Source organism: Prionailurus bengalensis, chromosome B4 (assembly GCF_016509475.1).
Source record: "Prionailurus bengalensis isolate Pbe53 chromosome B4, Fcat_Pben_1.1_paternal_pri, whole genome shotgun sequence".
NCBI classification, from domain to species: Eukaryota; Metazoa; Chordata; class Mammalia; order Carnivora; family Felidae; genus Prionailurus; species Prionailurus bengalensis.
In genome coordinates this window covers 76,021,006-76,042,712 of record NC_057358.1, presented here as the reverse complement: position 1 = coordinate 76,042,712, position 21,707 = coordinate 76,021,006, and the positions used below count along the sequence as shown (strand labels likewise).

The 21,707-nt window shown below is 57.9% G+C and overlaps 2 protein-coding genes across 3 annotated transcripts; one reads left to right on the top strand and one right to left on the bottom strand.

Moving 5' to 3' along the window:
• The first annotated feature begins 9,646 nt into the window (after nt 1-9,646).
• C1QL4 (complement C1q like 4) lies at nt 9,647-13,923 on the top strand. Its single transcript, XM_043563794.1, has 2 exons — nt 9,647-10,924; nt 13,067-13,923. Exons 1-2 carry the CDS (start codon nt 10,388-10,390, stop codon nt 13,244-13,246), a joined length of 717 nt encoding a protein of 238 aa, XP_043419729.1. The 5' UTR covers nt 9,647-10,387; the 3' UTR covers nt 13,247-13,923.
• Nucleotides 13,924-15,025: 1,102 nt separating this feature from the next.
• Nucleotides 15,026-21,485, bottom strand: LOC122473350 (trophinin associated protein). 2 transcript variants are annotated; one of them, XM_043563791.1, is made up of 15 exons: nt 21,328-21,485; nt 20,921-21,075; nt 20,634-20,817; nt 19,962-20,119; nt 19,735-19,872; nt 19,465-19,547; nt 18,913-18,965; nt 18,325-18,437; nt 17,326-17,442; nt 17,135-17,218; nt 16,966-17,025; nt 16,576-16,710; nt 15,790-16,423; nt 15,334-15,527; nt 15,026-15,155 (listed from the first exon to the last, which is right to left on the bottom strand). In XM_043563791.1, the coding sequence occupies exons 2-15, from the start codon at nt 21,062-21,064 to the stop codon at nt 15,108-15,110; spliced, it is 2,145 nt and encodes a 714-aa protein (XP_043419726.1). In that variant the 5' UTR covers nt 21,065-21,075; nt 21,328-21,485; the 3' UTR covers nt 15,026-15,107. The 2 variants fall into 2 exon arrangements, with proteins under 2 accessions (XP_043419726.1, XP_043419727.1); XM_043563792.1 differs by lacking the exon at nt 18,325-18,437 and having other exon boundaries at nt 17,135-17,442; nt 21,328-21,460.
• Nucleotides 21,486-21,707: the final 222 nt, after the last annotated feature.

Genomic DNA, 21,707 nt, shown 5'->3' with positions numbered 1-21,707 from the left:
AAGATGCCTTCGCTTCAATGCCCTGGGCTCCCATCCCGGCTCTGCTACGTGACCTTGGCCAAGTCACGTAGTTTCTTGGGCCTGTTTCCTCCTCTGTAGAGGAAAGGCTTGGCTCTCCAAAGTCCCCAGTCTTGACCTGGGGGTGGGGTGGGTCTGGTGGCCCCCACACTGCCAGCCCCTCAGCCTTTATCCCGGCCTGGGGAGGGAACATGGCTCTCCTAAGGCGCCTTAAGGCTCACCGAGGGGCCAGGGCTGGGAGGGGCCCCAAAGCGACGCCCCAAAGCGACGCGGGAGCTGCCAGCTGGGGGCGGGGGCGGACAGGGCGCTGAATAATGAATGAGACTTAATTGGGCCCGCACTGAGAGGCGGCGCGCTAAGCTCGGCAAACAGCTCGGGCGGCGGCGGCCGCCGCTGGACAAACAAACTCGCTCCCGGCGCTGGAAGCGGGGTGGGGGAAGCAGCGGCGGAACGCAGAGGGAAGGGGCTGGCCGCCTGGCCGCGCGCAGCCTGCTCTGAGGCCGGAGGAACCCAGCGCTGCTGGGCTGAGCTGACCTCCCAGAGAGTGGCGGTCGGGGAGGGTGCTCAGGGTTCCAGCTCAGGAAGCGAGGGCTGGGCGGGGAGAGAGCGGATTGTGCGGTGGGAGCCAGGGGCCCAAGGGCGACAGGAGTGCGCGGAAAAGATGGAGAAACGAGTGGGGGGCGGAGAAGAGAGGGAGAAGTGAGCGGAGAAAAAGCACATCGAGGGAGGGGCGGTCGGGGGTGGGGGCGGGAGAGGAGCCGTTACCGAGAGGAAAGGGAAGAGCGATGGAGGAACAAGCGAAGGGAGGCGCGAGGGGCCGGGAGAAGAATTGGAGAAGAGTCAAGGAGAGGATGGGAGGTGACCGGAATGAGAACGAGAGGGCGGCGGGGCGGGCAGGAGGCGCCCCTGCCTCCGCCTCGCCCCGCCGCGCTCCCGCCCTAGCGCTCTCTCCAGCCGCCCGCACTCACTTTGTCACAATTACGGGGCCGTCACTCGGCCCGGATTGTTTTCCCCAAATTGTTGTTCTATAAACTGGCGGGGGGTGGGGAGTGGGGGGATCTGACAAGCTGAAGCGGGAGGGGAGGGTCTCAACTGCGGTGGGGGACGTGGCGGAGTATTTACCCACGAAAGGACCGGGGCGGGCGGGTGAATCCGGGGACCCACGCGGGAAGTCTGGTTGGCGTCCCAGCCTCGTTGCTGATCCCGCTTTTAACCTTCCTGGCCCTTCTCAGCCTCGGCTGCCTCAGTTTCTCCAAAAGAGAACTGTGAGGATTGGAGGGTAGGGGCCGCGGAGGCCGTTGCAGGTGGGGCCCAAACTTCCCTGCTTATCCATTCTGTTTTGTTCTTTATACCCTGGTCATAGCGGGAGGGGGTCTATCTCAGCTCAGCCGTCCCCAGAGCTCTTCTCACCCCCGCTGGGTGGCCAGACTCCCACTCCCCATAAGTCTAGGCCACCCCTTGCCCCACGCGCGCCCTCCAGCCCCAGGCTCCGCGCCGCCGGGTGCCCCACACCACCTTGTCCCTCAATAGCGCAAACATCTGTTGCGCGCCCACTGTGAGCCAGAGCCGCCCCAGCCTTCCTCCCCCCACTCCTCTCCCCCGCCACCCGCCCCTGCCGGCCCGCCCGGCATGTCGGCTTCGTGACAGCCGCCGCCAAAGCCCAGGCCCCGCGGGAGCGGCCTGAGAGGAGCCGCCGCATGGCTGGCTCCGACACCGGCCTCCCCGGCGGCTCCAGGGGCAACGGAGGGTGGCGGCCGCTGAAGCGAGACGGAGCCGGCCCGCAGAGTTGGCAGAGCTGGGCCGGGAGGGGGGAGAGCCCCTGGGCGGGCTTGTCTCCCGGTCTCTGAGGCCAGTGGGTCTCCTCATTCCATTGCCCTAGGGTCGGCCCGGGCCGGGACCCCGCCTGGCTCCGCTTGCTGGGGACGCGGTTGGCGCCCGTGCCCCCTCCCCCAGTCCGGGTGATTTACACGCGGACTCCGCGCAGCGGCCGCTTCCCAATCAGGAATATCGACCCCGGGCGGGGCCCCCGGGCCGCATCGATCCCTCTAAGGCTCGGGATTTAAAAATGTCAAATTTGCCTTTTCCAGGCGGGCGGAGGGGGCGGGGGAGGGGCTGGAAGAGGGCGGCGGGGCGGGGGGACCGCGGGGCATCGACCAGGTGCTTGTGCCCTGAATGAGAAGCGACCTGGTCGTGGCCAGGCCCTGACACTGTGTGGCCATCCTTGGGTTTCAGTCGCCTCTAGATGGGGGCAGGAAGGAAGCCCTGCTCTCTTTCCCATTCCCATGGACCTCAACTTGCACTGGCGTATTCCCAAAGAGAGAACACCTAGAGGAACAAAGACATAACCCAAAATGTAGGAAGACAAATTTGGAGGAGATTCCCTAAACATGGGCGCAAGGAGAGGTACAGAGACAAAGATATAAAGGCTCCAAGAGACACCCTGGCTATGAGGAAGAGCAAGGCGAAGGGAAGGTGGCTGAGAGCCAGCAAACAAAGCAGGCAACCAGAGATCCAGAGTCACCCCCAACTCTGCGCTATAGACCTAGGAGATTCAGGGCTGGGAAGAAAGTTCGGGTTGACCTTTTAGTGTGTTTGAGAGTGGGGGAGGACAAAGCCAGGTGAAGAAAGAGAGTTATTGGGGTAAGGAATCAGACTATAATTAGCATTACTCTCCCAAGGTATCAACTAGTAACTGGACCTAAGGTCCAAAAGGTAAGGGTCCCAAGGGCCACTAGCCCAGGCCCCAAAGAGATGGGCTCTCTTGGAGGTCTGATGATCTGACCTGTGCCTGAGACCCACCTTCTCCTCTCTGACCACCTGGGGACCCAGATGGGCTGGAGAGCACATCCTGTATGTGATGAAGATTGTGTATATGTAGGAGTGTGGACTATAGAAAACTCTAGTAGTGACCACTTCCTTCCCCAGGACTCAGCAAATGGGTCTCCAAGCTTTGCAAAAAGCATCCACTACTTTCAGAAAGCTTGGGGAACAGGTGACATTTTGGGTGGAAATGGTGGAAAGGAGCAGTTGTCCAGACCAGCATCCTCACAGTTAACATCTATCCCCCCCACCCCCAGCAGCATACCTCAGCTGTCACTGTGCACACTGCCATTTCCTACAGAACTGGAGAGAGAGAGAGCTGACAGCAAGTAGTGGGGGGGGGGGGGGAGCACAGGCATGAAGGAAGAGGCTGCAGCTGATCCTCAGACAACACACACCACCACTGACAAAATCAGGTCGACACATTCCTAACGCTGACCCACGCTGTCACTGACTTACACGTGTGATCCACACTCATCCATCCCTGTCACGCACGCCATCTCTGTGTGCACAGACATGCACAATGCCTCCCAGGTCAAGCTGAAGCGCCCAGTCTTAAGGCCTGTCCACACACTCTATTGATATTAGACCTTAAATCGCCTAACCCAAAGAGAGGGCTTAGGTCCCGGCCCCCCGGCCGCCAAATTCTACAACCAGAGCCAGCTCCAACAGCTGTGAGCCAGAGCTCAAGAAGTCAAGTACCAAGATAGAGGCAAAGAACCGGGAGCTGACCCAGCGGTGGGGCTATTAAACGCCTCCCTTACTCTCCCTCCTGCCACTGGCCTCTTTCCCCGCACGTCCACTAGCTGCTCGCCGGCCCGCCGTCCGCCTGTCAGTCGAGTAATGAATGCGCGCTCCGGGCCCCGGGCCCCCCCGGAGTCGTTCATCACTGCCAGCCACCGCCCACCTCTCTGCCGCCCGCTGTGAGGGCTAAGCGGCCCAGGCGACGAGAGCCCCTCTCCCCCCACCTCGACCACTAATTGTCAGATTGAGATGTTGATTTGTCAGCTGGGAGCTAGAGCCAAAGAATCCGCAGTAAAACCCGGACTCCTTGAACTTCCTCTTGGCTCCGTGCGGGTTCTCCCAGCCTTGGAGCTTTTCTGGATTTCATGTGGATGGGTTGGATTTTGCGTGAGAGATCGGGGAATAGAAGCACAGTATCACTCTATTCCAATAGGAGGCGCACCAGGTTACAGACCCTCAGTTTCCCTAGGAAAGCTCCTCTTGGGCGCAGTTCCACCTGTATAGACCAGAGGCCGTTAGGACTTCGTCCCCCAGTCTCCCAGCAGGGGGCGCCTGGGCCACCACCCTCTTCTGCAGCTAGATCCCCGCTTCCGCACTGGAAGCCCCCAAGGCAGCGGTCCTCCAGTCCGCCTTCAGGTCACGCCGGGGGCCATATCCTGCTCGCTCGCTCTCTCTCTCTCTCTCTCTCTCTCTCTCTCTCTCTCTCTCTCTCTCTCTCCTGCAGGTGCCTCCGGCCTCCCGCAGTCCTCAGTTTTCCCGCAGGAGGCGTCCCTGTTGCTGGTCCGCTCTCTCCTAGCCCTAGGCGCCTAGGCTGCAGTCCCACCCCCGCCCTCTCCCCAGCCCGGGCCCCGGAGCTCCCCGGGCGGCCGGCTGAGTGACGGGCGGCCGGTGATTATGCGGAGGGGGGAGCGGGGTGCGCCGCGGGCGGCAGCGCTGACCCTTCACATTTCCGATCCGCCGGGACCCTCATCCATCCGAAGCTGCTCTTTGTCTGGCCGCCTAATTGCCGGCGGACAGGATGGATGGCGGGACCGACAGCCGCGGAATCCCTAATAAAGGCCGCGGCCGCCGGGGAGGGAGCGCGGAAAGGAGGGGGAGCAAGAAGGAAAGGATGGAAGGAGGTGGGAGGAAGCACCGGGCCGCGGCTGCCGGCTCAGAGGCGCTGCGCGCGGCGCACACGGGAGCCGGGCCCGCCTAGGGCGCAGGACCAGGCGTCCCGGGTCGACCCGGTTCTGGGCGCGCTGGATATGGGGCTCGTTACGTCTCCTGCTTGTTGGAGAAGAGGAAAGAGCTAGGTGCCACCAACAGAAAGAGCATCCTAGGGCCGACCCGCTTAGCCTTGCCCTCGAGGCTTCGAGCTTGGCGCTGCCTCCTGGGCTCCCGGCTCTCGCCAGCTGACGCCCCTCCTTCGGCCCCCCCGCAAACCCCTCCTCTGCTCACCTGTCGGTTTCCCAGCGCGGATCCAATATCCCGGCGGAGAAATGAGGGGTCTGACAGCTGTCTGTGCGGCCGCTCGCCACATTTCATTAACTGGAAGCTGGAGCCGGCGGAGGGTGGGGGCCAGGGAGAGCAAAAGGAGGTGGAGAGGGAGGCTAGGGCGAGGAGACGCACCTGGCCAGGGGTCAAGGGCTGAGGAAGTAAGTCAGCAGCGCGATCTGGCCTGACAAACACCTTGCAAACAATCACTACCCCTCCCTGTGGGAGTCAGCGCGGCCCTTTGAGCCCAAGGCTGTACAGAGCTGCGGTGCCGGAGGGGAATGGAAGCCCTAGGCCGGATGGCACACTGACCCTCTCGTCTTGTGGCCGAGGCCTGTGGAGCAATGGGGCAAAGGGTGCGCAGCATCTTGGGCCATGACTGTTTCCCCACCCATGGTGGGAGGAGAGCGGTCCTCAGCCCTCCTGGCCAGCTTTCCTCTCATTCACCTCTTGATACCATTTTCCTCCGATTTGTTTGGTTTCTTTCTCCATCCCTTTTCTCTGCCCACTCCTCTTCCTTCTGAACAACTCCTCTCCGCTGCTAACTTCTGCCAACCGTTAGCTAACAATTGAGCACCTGTTGGGTGTCGGGCTCCACAGCGCTGGGGTGAGGGATCAGGGACACTGAGCCAACTGCCGGCCCCACACACATAGGTCTCCCCTGAGACTCATTCAAATCTCGCCCCCCACTCCTGTCCTGCCTCTTTCACCCTTCCACTGCCTCCGGTGCCATTTCTCTTCTCCGGGGCACAGAGATCAAAACTCGAGTCCTAGGCCTGCCACTTACAGGGTGATACAGGACAAGCCATGGTCTCCTTTCTGGGACCAGTTTCCTCATCTGTAAAATGGAGACAAATATATCTACCACTCAGGGGTGCTTCGAGGACGTAGTAAGAACGTGCATATAAAAGCCCTACAATACAGTATTATTTCCCTTTCCATGTTATCCCCTGTCCCCTCAGGTGTGCAAAGTTCTTTTCTCTTCATACCAGGCGTCTGGTACCAGGCAACCCAGGCTGCTTCCAGCTCTGCATAGTCTTAGATGTGGGAACAGGAAGCCAGAATGTTTGTGAGGGGAGGGGGGCCACGCTATGAATTACCCTGAAAAGTGAGGAAGGAGAGAGTGCAAGGAAACAAAAGTGCTTTCTTAGATCTTAATGTGACGTCAGCCAGCTGGTTCGCCTCCTCTTACAAACGAGGAAACTGAGGCCTGTGGAGGTTACACTGCAAGTGACAGGGACAGGTCACACTGCTAGGATCTTTCCTCCCATGAGCCCTCTGTTGCTCATCTCCTCACTCTTCTTCTTCCCTTGAGCGGGCCTGGGTCAGTGACAAGGAGTGTGGGAGAAGGAACAAAAAGAGAGAACCTTCAAGGAGCCAGGACCTTTCCACTAGACTTCATAAAATTTTAACACGAAAACTTCCTCAGAGTAGAAGGCACATATCACATGCAAATCATATGCTAATCACATGCTAATCCAAAGTCTGGTCCTCAGAACTCTGACACACACCTGGCTGTAAGCTCTGGGGGAAATTCTTGGGAGACCCCTGGGCTCCAGGGCAAGAGAGACAAGAGATGTGTTCCATTTAGGCTCAGGTTATGGAGTTAGGATTCATTTTAGGATTGAAGAGGAGTCAAGTGTATAATTTGGAATTAGGATCAGGGTTAGTGCAGAGTCAAGGATGGAGGTTAAGGTAAGATTCAGATTGGGCTGTGCTTTTATTTTATTTATTTTGAAGTAAGCTCCATGCCCAATGTGGGGCTTGAACTCATGGCCCCAAGATCAAGGGTCACATGCTCCACCGACTGAGCCAGGCAGGCGCTCCTGAGCTGTGCTTTTACATAGGGGAGTCTAGGGGACTCTTTAAAGGCCTCCTCTCTCCTCCCATTCCCCCATCAGACTCATCCTCACCTCCACAGCCCTTGCTATGTCCTGTAGCAGACCCTTCTCTGCCTACTTCCCACTCCCAACCACACCACCTTCTTGGGGCCTCCCAGTTTGGCTGCCTGAGGAGCTCTGGATAAATTGTCCCAGATCCCAGCCTGGGCCTTGGCATTTCCTCTTGAGCCCAGACACTTGGCTCCTGGCCCCCGGAGCACCGGCCGGCCTTGACCCTACCCAGGTCCCTCCTCGGCCGAATGTGACAGCTGCAGGGGAAGCAATAAGGACCTGGTGAGCTGGCAGCTTCATTCCAGAGCGTGGGGAAAGAGCAACAGAACATGAATAAATTCATGGAGCTGGCCCCTCGGCTCCCTGTGAGCCAAGCCTGCTCCCCCCACCACACAGACCCGCTGCCGCCTGCAGCCCTGCTGGTCACCGCAGCTCACAGCCTGGGCTGGGGACGGGAGGAGAAGGGACGCTCCAGAGAGAAGAGGGCTGGGACCTGAAAGGGGCTGAGGTGAGGGGCTCAAAAAGAGGGCCTTGGTGAGTAGGAGAGTGGGGTGGGGAGTGGGGCTGAGCAGTGAGGGCTTCTGGTCAGTGGAGGGAGGGCAGGAGAGGAGGGAGGAGGAAGGAGAGGGTGGCAGGACCTGGGGACGAAGGGGCCTGAAGATCGGGCAGGGTAGGCCAGCGTGAGCCCTGGCCTGCTCTCTCCTCTCTGATCCATCCATCATCCAGCCTGGGGGAGCAGTTCCGGAATTAGACATGCACGGGGCCGACATGGCCCTCAACCCCCCCGAGGAAGACAAATGGCGACAAAGACCTTGAATAAAATTTGTATTTATGGTTGGAGGAGGAGGCCCCTCCCCCACTGACTGCCAATCCTTTCTCTCCCAACCCTTTCAAGCTTCTAGGGGCCTCTCTCGACACTGGCCCAGCCTCAGCAACCTCTTTCTTCCTGCACCATTATGGGATGGGAGGTGCAGGGAAGGGGTACGGAAAATGAGATGAGGGGATCATCTTTTGCCCAATAATCATGCCCTGGTGTGCCCTGTGCCTTCCATTTGCACAACTTATTCCTATATATCACAGTCCTGGCCTATCCTAGTCGATAAGAGGTCCTTTGCAGCTGCACACCTCCAGGGTCTCCAAACATCCTCACTTTTGCCCCTTCTCCAAACTTCTGGCCCTGGAGTCCCTTGTGAGCAAGAAATTTCCCCCAGAGGTGCCAAACCCTAAAGAAGGATGAAGCCACTGGCTTTTTTCATGGACCCTGACCCCTCACAGAGAGGGATCTATCAAAGCTTGGGTCCCCTCTTGGTCACTCGGAATGACAGAAACTGTCACCTCTCACAGGAGGGCGCCCAGCATTTAATCTGCATTTTAGTTGTGTTAATTTGCATCACCAACTTCAAATCCCTTCCTCAAACATTTGCTACGTGGGGACCAGCTTCTTTGGGTTTCCATCGAAACACAGACTTTTAGGAAGGGAAAAGAGGCAGAGATGCTGGGGCTGGACAAGGTCTGGGACCAGGGCAGGGGTGGTGCTGGGCTGGGCTGGGCAGGGCAGGACAAGTGAGCCGATAGCTGCTTTCTGACTCTTTCTCCCCAGCAGGTTCTCTACTCTTCAGTCCTAAGAAGAGATGGCATTCGTGGGGTCCCACATGTAGAGACTAAGAGGAAGCCAAGTACAGAAACCTCCCTTCAACCAGCCCTCATACACACACACACACACACACACACAAAGACAACACACAATCCACAATCCCACTCACCCAGGAACACACCAGACCGGGGTCCCATGGCCCGACCGCACTTGCCAGCATACTGTCACAATGCACAGACCCAGAGCATACCACTCTGTTGGAAAAAACCGCCCCGCCCCCGCATCTTCCCCACAGTTGATATGTCACATTGGAGTCCGAACACGGACCTGGGTGTCTCTCCGCAGCGCGCCATTTACATTTCTCTCTCGATCTGTCAACCTGTCTCAGCTCTTGTCTCTCTCTCTCTGTCTCTGTCTCTCCCCTCTCCCCCTCCTGGGCCTGTCAGTTAGTCTCTTTTCGAAGCTTTGTCTCTGTCTCTGCGTCTCTAGCTGGCTTTCTGTCTCTTTGATGTCTCTGTCGCTCCTTCTCTGCTTTCCTGTCGGTTTCCTGCTCGCTCCCCCAGACTGATCTGTTTTTTCTCTCTCTCCCTCACCCTCTGCTCTGCGCTCCCCCCACCCCCACCCACCAACACTGGGGGTCGAGGGTGGAGGTGGCTGGAAATTTGCCTTTTCCAGTTCAGGCCAACATGTACTCATTGAACCCTTTACCAAATGTTATTGGGTCACGGGCACTGAGGGGCGTGGGGTGGCGAATTTCTTTTATTCACCCTTCTTGTATGTTTGTGGGCTTTTCTTTTCTTTTGGTGGAGGGCGCTTTTTAGCTCTGGAATCCACCTCTGTCTTTTTTTTTTCTGCGTGAATCTAGACCCCTTTTTTTATCCCATATCTATTTCTGGCTTCCTCTGGAATCCAGGAATACCGAACTCTGGGTGCGGTGAAAGTAAGGATAGGGTGGGGGCAGCGAACCCCTGCAGAATCCGCTCAGAACCAGGCAGGCACCGAGAAGCTGGGGGGACGCGGGTGGGGGCCTTTGCCTGCCCCGCCCCCGCGCTTCCCACTCTGGGCGCCAGGGGTCGCTCCGCCCCGGGCCGCTTATAGAGGCTCCCGCCGCGCAGCGGCTCACACCACCCGCACTGCCGCCCCGGGAGGGAGGGGAGGAAGGTTAGGGACGCAGAGAGGGAGAGCTCTAGCTGGGGAGAAACGCGGGGCCAGGCTCTAGCAGGGTCTGGGGCCGTGGCTGGGGTAGAGAGGCGCGTCAGTGCTCTCCAAGAACCAGAGCGCAAACCTCCAAGGAGGTCGCGTCCGGTGGGCGCCACCCGCAGCGCAGAGCCCGGGACGTCCAGAGAGCGGAGAGTAGTCCCCTGCTCCGGCCGGGAGCGATCCGTCTGGGTAGCCGGGGACCTAGGCGCCGCCATCCTTGAGAAGGCAGCTGTCCGGAAAGCAGGCATCCTAGATCTGTAAGAAACCAGCCGTCCGAGAAGCCGCTGATTTCAGGCGCCCGGGGACGTTAGGCTGCACAGGAGGGTAATAGAGGACCGCGGGTTTTGAACCGTCGGGAGGCCCCTGGCCCAACTTACGGGGCGGGTGGGGGGGAACCTCCGCCTTGACGGAAGGTTTGGGGAACGGCACCGCTGAGGCGGGAGCCCGCAGGGGCGGGGGGGCCGGGCGCAGCCGTCGGGGGGGTCCCGACCCAAGCCCGAGCCCGGCCACCGCCTCCGGGGCCCGCGGAGAGCCCCGGGCCTCCGCCGCCATTGCGCCAAAGAGTGAGGAGGATCTGCTGGCCCTGGCCGCGTCGCGGCTGAGCCGCCGCAAGCGGGTGGCGGGCGCGGCCGTCGGGGTGGCCATGGTGCTGCTGCTGCTGGTGGCCATTCCGCTGCTGGTGCACAGCTCCCGCGGGCCGGCGCACTATGAGATGCTGGGTCGCTGCCGCATGGTGTGCGACCCACACGGGCCTCGAGGCCCGGGACCCGACGGCGCGCCCTCCTCCGTGCCCCCCTTCCCTCCCGGCGCCAAGGGAGAGGTGGGCAGGCGCGGGAAGGCAGGTCTGCGAGGGCCACCGGGACCCCCAGGTCCCAGAGGGCCTCCAGGAGAGCCGGGCAGGCCAGGTCCACCAGGTCCTCCCGGCCCAGGCCCTGGCGGGGTGGCGCCCCCTGCCGGCTACGTGCCTCGCATTGCCTTCTACGCGGGTCTGCGGCGGCCACACGAAGGTTATGAGGTGCTGCGCTTCGACGACGTGGTGACCAACGTGGGAAACGCTTATGAGGCGGCCAGCGGCAAGTTCACCTGCCCCATGCCAGGTGTCTACTTCTTCGCTTACCATGTGCTCATGCGCGGCGGTGACGGCACCAGCATGTGGGCCGACCTGATGAAGAATGGACAGGTGAGATGCCCCCACCCCAGGCCCAGAGGCGACAGGGTAGCTTTCTAGATCTCCCTGCACTCATTACATTGGAGGGCTGCATTCGAACCCCTCTCCCAACAACATCATTGAGTCTAGAAACGCCAGGCTGCCAATAATTTATGAATCCTTTCATCTAGCCAAAGAGGAATTAGCCGCCAAAGAAAGGAAATGACCTGCCCAGGGTCTCAACGAGCATGAGGAATGGTGTCAGAATCAGAACTCGGGACACAAAGCTTAATGTCTCTACAGCTGCTATTTCACACTCCAACTATATAGGCAACCCTACACCAAACTTGTTTGGTGTCTTTCCCTGCCAGTTATCCTGTCTTTGGTCACCCTCTCTCCTGAGACAGGTCTTCTGGCTTTTGGGTTTCTCAGCCTCACCATGGTCGAGTTACCTGGAGTCTGGCTCCTTCAAATTAGAATGGAATCCGGATCTCTGGCCATGGGCTGTCAGCAGCTGTTCTCATGTGGGGGCATTTAGCTTGGATTTTTGAGTAGAACATAAAAAAGAACGCATTCGCCCAGGGCCTGGGACCAATTCTACAGCTGGCCTTACCCTAATACTAATACTGAGTCAGTAGGCAGAGGTGGAAATGATGTGGCAGCTCAGGGGCCAGCCAGGCGGCATGACAGAAGGGATTTGGAGGGGGAAAGAGGCAAAGGGCAGATCAAGCAGAAGCTTTGGCCCCAGGCCTGGTTCTGTAGGCCCCACATCTTCCCTGGCAACCTCTGGCCTCCAGGTTCTGCTACTCCCTGCCCCTGTGGTCAGAGTCGGAGTCACTGCCACCTTGGCTTGGGAGAATAGCTCCAAGGACTCAGCTGGAGGGCCGGGACACACATAGAGGGAACGAGAAGCCGCAGGGGCGGGGGTTGGGGAGGTGCCTGGGCCCCACAAATCGCAGGAGGTAAGACTGGGGCTGAGCGGTGACCTCCGAATGCCCCGCACCATGGGGTGGTGTTGACCGTGGTGCATCAGGCCTGCTGGTCTTGGTGTCTGAACCCAGGTCCTGCTACGGCTGCCGGCTGCCGCACCCTCCAGCTCCAGGACTAGTAGGCACTGCATTGGGGTCTCCTCCCAGCAGGGTCACCCCAGGAACCCAAGAAAAGAGTGTGTATGTGTGTCTGTATGGGAGTGAGGGCTGTATGTGTGTAAGGGAGTGAGAGCGTGTGTGCGTGATGTGAGGTTCTGTGGGTGCAGGGTGCCAAGGTGTGGAAATAGAGCAGCGTCTATGTGCATGTGGCACTGAGTAGGTGTGTGTGGTCTATGCAGGGTGTCGGTGAGCAGTTGGAGGGGGCAAGTGTCTATCTAGAGTGTGCCGGTTTCTGAGGGAGCCGGGGGCCCGCGGCTCCCACTCTGTATTCTGCGGCGCGGGCGCTGCGGCCCTGGGGACGGTAAATAGTGATTAGAATAATGATGAATAATTAATGAGTTAATAACCAGCCCCCGCGGGACGGGAAGAGGGGGGCTGGGGAAGGGGCTGGGCGCCGGAGGCGACCAGCAGCGAGGCCAGAGGGAAGGAGGGGTTACCTGTTGGGGCAGAAGGCGACCCCCATGTCATGGCGCAGGTGGGGGCTAGAAGGGGAAAGGGCACCCAGAGGCGAGAATGCATCATTGCACCTTCCCATGGCCCGCACCCTTGCTTGCATACATACAGACACACCTGTGCCCTATCACTGAAGGGAGGGAATCCAAGTTTAGGAGGTCAGAGCAGGTTCAGAATGTTAGAAGTTGTCCTACAGCCTAATTTTATTGTTTAAATAATAGCAAACCCTATATAGTGCTATCTAGGTGCTAAGTACTATTCTAACACATTTCACACGTAGTAACTCACTTAATCCTAATAACCTTATGAGGTAGGCTCTATTATTACCTCCCATCTTATAATTCACGTTGACGACCAGAGCAGGCGTGAAACTTGGCCGAGTCGCACAGCTGGTAAATGGCAGTGCCTGGGAAGCTCAGCGATCTCCTGCCTTCTCCTTGTCCTCCCCAGCCCCTGCAGCCTGCTACCCTCGCGCCGCCTTCACAGGCCCAGCTGCGCCTACTCCGCCCGACGCTTCTCTCCACCCTCAGCTCCGCACGGGGCGTGAGTGGGTTGTTCTGTTCTCCCCCGCTAGGTCCGGGCCAGCGCCATTGCTCAGGACGCGGACCAGAACTACGACTACGCCAGCAACAGCGTCATCCTGCACCTGGATGTGGGCGACGAAGTCTTCATCAAGCTGGACGGCGGGAAGGTGCACGGCGGTAACACCAACAAGTACAGCACCTTCTCTGGCTTCATCATCTACCCGGATTGAGCAGGGCCCCATCCCCCGCGCCCCCGCTCGCCCTTCGCCTCCGCTCCCCTCCTCACCCACCTTCAGCCGGTCCCACCCAAGGCGCCATCCTATCCTTCGAGAGCCTGGCGGTGGGGCAGACCCTCCCGCTCCCGGAGGCGGCCGTGCTGGGCGGACTCTTGGCGCTCCGGGGACGCTCCGAGGTCTAAGTGGCCGGGGAGAGGAGGAAGCCGGGCTAAGGAGGAGCAGAGCGGCTCGGGAAGGGACCGCCGGCTTCGGAGTGCGCGCCTGTCAAAGCTGATCCGAGAGGGGCGGAGGTCGGGCCCTCTCTTCTGCTAGGAGCTGGGGAACAGCTTCACCACCCGGAGCTGCAAGCAGAAAGGAAGCCCCGGCATTTGGTGGTGGTGGTGTGTGTGCGGGGATGGAGAGCAGAAACAGGAGCCCATCTAGGTGGGAGGACAGGAAACGTTTGGAAGGGTCAGGCTCGTCCTCTGTCACAACTTTCTCTCCTTCCCTCATCCCCATTTTCAGGCTCCAGGCCCCGGTCTTGGTAGCCTTCCTGTGAACTGGAGGAAGGAGTGAATTCTTTCCTAGCATTTAAAACTCATTCTGTACAGTCCCCATTTCACCCCCATTCCACCTAGGCCCTGGGGCTACAGCTGCTGTTGCCTCTTCCAATAAAGCAAAGTTGGAGAATGTGTGTGCCTCTTAACTTGGTGCACAGCGTGGGGAAAAATGGCTGACCCTTTCCCTCACTCCTTTCAAGGACTCTCGCCCTACCACTCTCTGCCAGAGGTAAAGGTTTACTTATTCCTGGCAAGGTCTGTCTCTGGTGGAAAAGAGGAGGGCTTCTTCTGCTCAGATATGGGAAGGGAGGAGTATCAGCTTCAGGAGAGCTTGGAGACCTTGTACTGTAGGGAGACACCAGCCAGAATGACACTAACAAGGGAGGATTCCAGAGATATGGATCTGGTCCTTCTGCTTTTGGCCTGATGCAGGTGGACTTATAAGAGGAGCACTAGGGGTTGGGGAGTTGCTGATGGCTCCTAGGAGTGGCATTGATATCAAGAAGCAAAAAGAACAGGTCCCCAAAGGCCCACATTTGCCCCCCGCTCCGGTCCCTACCACCACACACACACACACACACACACACACACACACACACACACTCATAGAGCTTGGTGAGGGGTGGGGATGGGCAGGAGCGGTCTGCCTTTAGGATAGCTCTTAGGTAAGGGAGCCTGGGGGAGCCCAGGGCCTGCCTCTAAGCTGGAGGACACTGCCACCGTGTGGGCAATTGGAAAGCAACAGTCGTAGCTGGCCTAGGTCAGCCGGGAGGGAAACAGACATTTGGACACTTTAGAAACTTTATTGAGGCGCCTGGGTGGCTCAGTTGGTTGAGTGTCTGACCCGTGGTTTTGGCTCAGGTCATGATCTCTCGGGTTTGTGGAAGGCCCCCGAGTCAGGCTCTGAGCTGGAAGCCCTGGGTCTGCTTGGGATTTTCTCTCTCTCTCTCTCTCTCTCTCTCTCTCTCTCTCTCTCCCCGCCCCTTCCCTGCTCTCTCTCAAAATAAGTAAATGAACATTTAAAATAAAAAAAGGGGCACCTGGGTGGCTCAGTCGGTTGAGCGTCTGACTTCGGCTCAGGTCATGATCTCACAGCTCGTGAGTTCGAGCCCCGCGTCGGGCTCTGTGCTGACAGCTCAGAGCCTGGAGTCTGCTTCGGATTCTGTGTCCCTCTCTCGCTGTGCCCCTCCCTCACTCATGCTGTCTCTCTTTCTCTCAAGAATAAAACATTTAAAAAATATAATAAAAAAACTTTATTGAAGGATAATAAATAAGGGCTAAAAGGAAGGCGCATGGCAGGACAGGATGTGGACGCATCATGATAGAGAGTCCTGTGGGGCAGCAGAACCAACTGGAATAAAACACTGGAGAGAGAGACCTTGTCACAGCCCAGCCATCCTTGAACTGTAGTCAACCCTTCCCCACTGACCACTGTAAAGAAGCAGAGGCTTCCCCGCCCCCCTGCCTTCCCTCTCCCCACACCACCCTACTTTCCACAGGCTTGCTGTGCAGGCACAGCTTGGCTGTGAATGGGAGGCTCACCAGGGCGTCCTGCCATTCAAGTAATGTGGCCACAGGGTTGGTGCAGACCCGGGTGGGGCCTGAGGGTGGGGCTCGGCTGGTGTAGAAGGCACATTCATCATCCAGGCGGGCCTCGTGGAAGCAGTGGATGGCAGTCAAACATGCTTTGAGGCGCTGCCTCAGAGCCAGGGTTCGAGGGGCCAGGTTGCTGGGGCCTGAGGGCCGAGGGCCACAGAGACTTGAGGGCAGGCTCTAAACTCCCGTCATATCCAGCGCTTCCCCACTCCCCCACCAAGGGCCAAGAGCAGCACACAGCTCGAGGCGCAACTCTTCCCTTCTTCCCGAAAGAGCACCAGGCTGGGGCAGGGTAGGTGGGGAAATGCAAGCAATGGGACCAGCTGGTGCAAGGTGGGGGCCCGCTCCCAGTAAGAGATGAGGACCTCCTTTGTTCACAAGCCCTTCTAGCCAACTCCTTACCTGCCTGGCCTGTTGGGGGCCTCAGTGACCGGAGTGAGTGAATAGGGGGGCTGGCACAGAGTGGGCGTTGGGAGGAGAAGATCAGGTTGGTGGTGGCTGGTGCCCACGGACTGCAGCAGGGCCGTGGGCTGGACTCTGGACTTCTAGGTTCCAGGAAGCAGGCCTCTGATGCCCCAGGCTCTATCCTAGGGGAGGGCTCTAGGAGTCCAGTCTGCCCGTGGGAGTCTGCCTGAAGGGGTCCAGGCTCTACTGGAGGGCAGGGCTCTGATACCTCAGGCTGTTCCTGGACAGGGGATTCTGGTATCCCAGGCTCCCTGCTATGGCTGGACTCTGGGGGCCCTGGCTCTGTTGCAGGGCAGGGCTGAGCTATCTCCAGCTTTGTTCCTGGGCAGGCCTGTGGTTCCCCACACTCCTCTGGGAGGCAGGGCTTTGGTAGCCCAGGGTTCTGTAACAGTCCGGGAGGGTGTAAGTCCCCTGAATTCTTCTCTGGGGCATTGAGAGTTCTAGACATCTCAGCCAGCAGGGGCTGAAGTTCAACCATATCCAGAGAGGAGCCTCCATTCAGGGGGACACACTTGCCCCCTGTGAGCCCTTCTACCTCCTGTCGCAACAGCTGCTGCAGGATACTGATGCGCTGTGAGTGGGAGAAGAGTACCCAGGGTGATGTCAGTGTGTGGGTTCAAGTCTCCACCCACACTGTCCTGTTCCCATACTTCCCTCTCCTGCATCCCCTTCCCTGGTGCGTCACGGCCAATCAGGCATCAAAGCTATTGCCCACAGACCCACCTGCATCTTCAGCTCCTGGAGCTTGGGGGTTGTGCCAGGGTGGGGTCCATGAGGAGCTGCCACGGTGGGTTTCCCAGGACCCTCATGCAAACTCACGCAGCTCTCCTGGTCAAATAACCGGATTGCAATCTGCTCCTGCCACAGGGGAGGGGAGGGGCTGTGTGAGGAAGCCAGGCTGGGGCAGGAAGACCAGGTTCCACAAAGGGGTCCACAAAGAAGGAATCAGGTTAGTTGAGAGGCCCTAAACAGAGATTAGGAGGGGCAGCAGAGGAGCGGGGAGAGTTGGAGAGTTGGTAGCTTTTCCAGAGAGCCCACGTGCCTGAAACTGCTGGGCTCAGGCCAACAGGACACAGAGCGGGATCTCAGCATGGAAAGCCTTCAGATACTTACCCAGGGCAGGGCAGGGTCTTCAGGGCAAGACTGAGGGGAGAGGCCACTCAAACACTGGGCCTGAGACAGAAGTGAGACATCATAGCTCTCTCTGTACCCATCCATTCCCTTCCTCCCCTGCCCTGGCCTATGCCAGCTACCCGCCCCCACTCTCTCCGCTCTCCCTTACCTGCTGAACTCTGGGGGCCGACAGGATGGGTGTGAACTGGGTTTTGGGGCGAACGGCAAGACGCCGCAAAACTGAATACGAGGTCTGGGGAGAGAGGAGGATGGTTAAGCAGGAACAAAACCTAGACTGAGCAGGGATCCCAGCCAGGTTGTTCTGCCCTCGCCCAGCCCCCAGGAGTTGTGGATACAAACTGGAGCTGAGGTGCGAGGCGAGGGTACACGCTGAGCCTGTCCAAAGGGTGATGGATGGGCGATGGAAGGTGGCACCACACGGCCAGGGGAGGGTATCAGGTGGGAGGCACGGCCGTCCTGTGGGGAGGAATGAGGTGGAAGAGGGATCACTCCCCCTTTGCACTCCTATGTCTTCTCATTACAGCAGCCAGTACTATTCTATTAAGACCTAATCAAATCCTGTCTCTCCCTTGTTCATCACCCCTCTCCATGGCTTTCCACTCAATCCAAGCAAAAGCCAAGGCCTCACACTGGTTTATAAATCCTTACCCGATGGGATCTTGCCATCACCCTAACCTCACTTCCTGTCATCCTCCTTACTCTGCTTCTGCCTGGCTGGAGTCCTCTTAAACACACGAGGCACCTTCCCTCTTCAGGGCCTTTGTATCTGCGGTTCTTCTGGCCTGGAACATCCTTCTCCCAGATATGTGCATGGTTCACTCCCCCAGCTCTTTTCGGTCTTCACTAAAATTTCATCTTCTCAATGTGATTGCCCAGACCAATCTATTTGAAATTGCCATACCCTCCTCCCCTACATCCACAACCCCTTCAGCACCCGCTTTTTTTTTTTTTTAACCTTATCACCACCGCCTGACATGTTACATATTTTACATATGGGTCTATTTTTTGTCTCCCCCTTCTAGAATATAAACTTATTGACTACTGTGTATCCAGAACCTAGAGTACTGTGGAGTGAATGAATGTCAGGTCTGTCTCATTCTCAGCACTGATCTGATGGTGTTACAAATATATACCGGACTGTGACCTCTCAGCCCCAGGCTCCTGACACCTGGTAAACAGAGGCTAGTCCCCCTCTGGAGAGGCCTTGGGCCCATGGGGCAAACACAGACTCAGCTAGCATCCCGAGGCCCACCCACAATCCTCAGGGCTGGCTGCTGCCAGAGAATTCCCCCAAACACCTCCCCCGCCTCTCCCCATCCCAGAAGGGACCCATCTCACCCTGGTGTGGGTTATCTCTCTTAATGGTACCCGCTGGGCCAGACCTAGGGGGCCCCCTCCTCCTTCATCAGAGTGAGTAACAACTTCATGTTCTCCTTCAGGGAGAGAGGGAGCTATGAGGAGACAGGAAATTTGCTGTAGTGTCTAGAACAGACACCGATGTCTGGCATAGGGTTTTGCAACCTCCAAAGAGGGTGTGCGGGTTTGGACAGCCCCCACTGTACCATCAGAGGTGGGGACACATCCAGCACCCCCTTGGAGCCCAGCACTATCTCAGTAATCACTTATTAATCTGAACACCCTGAGTGGGCTAGGGGTGTGATGATGGCTCTTAGGGCTGAGGACAGAACAGTGAGTGGAAGGTAAATCTCATAGGACGTGGCAGAGAGAGGGCTGAAGTGGGGACCACCTCCTTTTACCCAAGGGCAACTGGGCAACCTCTAGCATATCAAGGTCCCTTCCTTTCTGGTTCCTTCTGATGTGGCCTTCCCCTCTCTCCACCACCCCCCACCCTGACCCTCCCGTCTTGCTCCCGATTGCACACAGCCCATCTGCCCCTGTTTTCTCCCCATGGCCACACAAACTCACCAGGCTGAACTGAGGTCTCCAGGAGTAATCCTGAGGTCTGGCTCACTGAAGTCCTGATGACAATAAGGACAGCAGCTAGCAGTCACTGAGTACCAAGTATGAGCTGGGCACTTTGCTAAGTGCTTTACAAACATCATCTCATTTAATTCTTCGCACAACCACCTCTAATGATACAAACATTATCCATATTTGACCGATTAAAAAAAAACTGAAGCTTGGTGGTTAGGGCAAGCTTACACAATTAGTAAATGCTGAACCAACCCCAAATTCCATTTATTGCCATCATCTACGCTGTAGCCACTAAGCAAAAGAGATATAGCATTTCTCATTTCTGTTCCTTCTTCCCCCACCACCCAAAAAAACTCGTGTCATACTAAAGCCTGGCTATGGAGGCTGAACCCTATTCCAAGGGTTCACCCTAAGCAGCCACAAGTTTCCCTCTTCCCTTCTGGGTTGGTGGGAAGTCCTAAAGCTACTGGAAGACGCTAGCTCTGAGGGACCCCTGTATCAGACATTGGATCATTCTTTTCTAAATGATCCTTTCTTCCTCACCGGCTGCTGCCACCTGTCCCTCTTCTTAGCTCCTGGAAACTGGGGTGCGCAGAGGGGTGAAAGGAACGTCCTGAAGGTGGAATCTGACCCATGGGAGAAAGAGAAAAAAACAGAGTCAGAGGTGGACCTCAAAACTTCAAGCCTCCACCAGCCCCATCAGCCTCCACAACCCTCTGGTTCATCATGAGGTATCTTCTCTCCTAAAGCTCAGCTTTGTCCCCAGAAAGAGCTCCCAGAAGCACTGAGTATCAGCCCCTCAAGGGCACTCACCAGAGCCTCTAGCCTCTGGGGACACAAGGTCCGGCCGCGGGGTCCTGGTCCCTCCAGCCTCGAGAAGCAGGAAGCCCTGGCAGGGTCCAGTCGGTGGGTGGGAGTTCTAGGGGCTAAATATGCAGAGGCCCGGGCACCCTGACACCACAAAAGAGGCTGTCAGCACAGGCTCAGGAGTCCGTCCTCAGTCCACACCAGCCTGATTTTCTCATATCCTGTCTTATTACCTGGCCTCTACGGATGGTGCCTCCCTGGCTCCCTCGAACCAGTACTCTCTGAGCCAGACTGGGCTGGCGCCCCAGGCGACAGCTCTTCACCCCCTCACCTGACAGGATGGTGGCCAGGGCTGCAGGGTCAGCCACAAACTCTACGGTCCCTGGAGCCTCTGCAACAGAAGGAAAAGTGAAAAGGAACCAGAAGGAGGAAGGCAAAGGGGCCACGGACCCGAGTATAGTTACCTAGAGGTACAAGAGGGCGCTGAAGAGACTCATATTATTGAACTCAGTTCAGCAAAATTCATAGAACTTTACTTTATGTAAGATACTATTCTAGGCACTGGAGCTCAGAGACGAATGAGAAAGCCCAGCCTCCATCCTCCAGAAGTTACCATCAAAGTACAGAGAGGTAACAGACTCAAGCCAAAGTATGGACATGTTATAAAAGAAGTACTACAAAGTACGAGAACACAGAGCAATTGGTTGTGACTGAGGAAGCTGGAAAAGGCTTTAGAAGAGATGACCTTTTGCTGAAGGAAGGAGAGGGCTTCTAAGAGTAGAGAGTTTTCCAGGAGCAGGTTCCAAGACTCTTACAGTAAGCAGATCAGGGTAGTGGAAAGTTCACAAAGGCCGTTCCCCCACTTCCACACAAGGAGACTGTGTTTTCGATCCTACAACAGGTACCTGTCTGGGGAGGGGGCCTAGGCCCCACATTTTGTCCCCCAGGGCTAGGCCTCAGTTCCTCCAAGGGGTTCCGGAGCTGAGTGCTCTCCAGTGATCTTTCTGATTTCTCCGTTTGATGTGTGACTTTTGGCGTGGGGCCGGCTGAGTCGACGGGGCGTTGAATACTGAGCTTCTGCACCAGTCTCTAAGGGAGAGGGGGACAAAAAGCTGGGGTTCAGCTTCGGGTGCATTGCTGGTATGTGCTGCCTCCTCGTAGCTACTGTCTTCACCCACCAGGCCCTTCTTACCTTTGGATCTTGGTTCTCCTGGTCCAGGACGCGGGGTTTGACTGTAGGGAGAGGCTGGCGTCTCTGAGAACGTACGGGAATCTTGCTAGGGGTAGGAGATACACCCCTGAGGAGAGGTTCCTTTGTGGCTTGGAGGGTGGTCATGACGGCTACAACTGAGATGGGGAGGAAAGGATCTGGGATCAAAGGTCAGTCAGCCAGTTCGGCGCATCAGTTCTGACATTCCTGAAGCTCCCACCTCCTCCCAAACCCATGAGCCCAGAAGACCGACGCTTCCAAGGCCAATGTTCTGGGTGCCACCTCCAGACATCCCGAGCCTACTCTTTCACCCCAGGACCCGGAGCTGCCTCTCCTCCCTATGAGCCCCGCAGTCCCCATTCCGTCCAAGATCTCCATGCCGCACCTACCTCGGAACCACTCTGGCTCACTCACACTGCCTCCGCTTTTTCCTGACTCTGGCTTCTACGGCGCTCCTTCCCCAGTTTGTAAAATACGCCGAGCGCCTGATTGGCTCTTCTGCGCTCCCGCGGAGGCGCGTGACACCTGGCTGAGCAGTCCAATCCACAGGCTTCGGAGGCGGGGCCAGAAGAAGGACTAGCTGTCGAGCCGCTTTCTGGCCTGGAAAAAAGCTGACCCGACTCAGTCAGCCAATCCGAGAGCGGAGCGCAGGATGGGAGGCGGGATAAGAGAAAGGAGGAGGGCATTCTGAGGCCGGGGAAGGCGTGGCACTCCAAGTCGGGGCCGCAACGGGCACTGCGAACTCTCGCGATATCTCGGGACTGCTGTG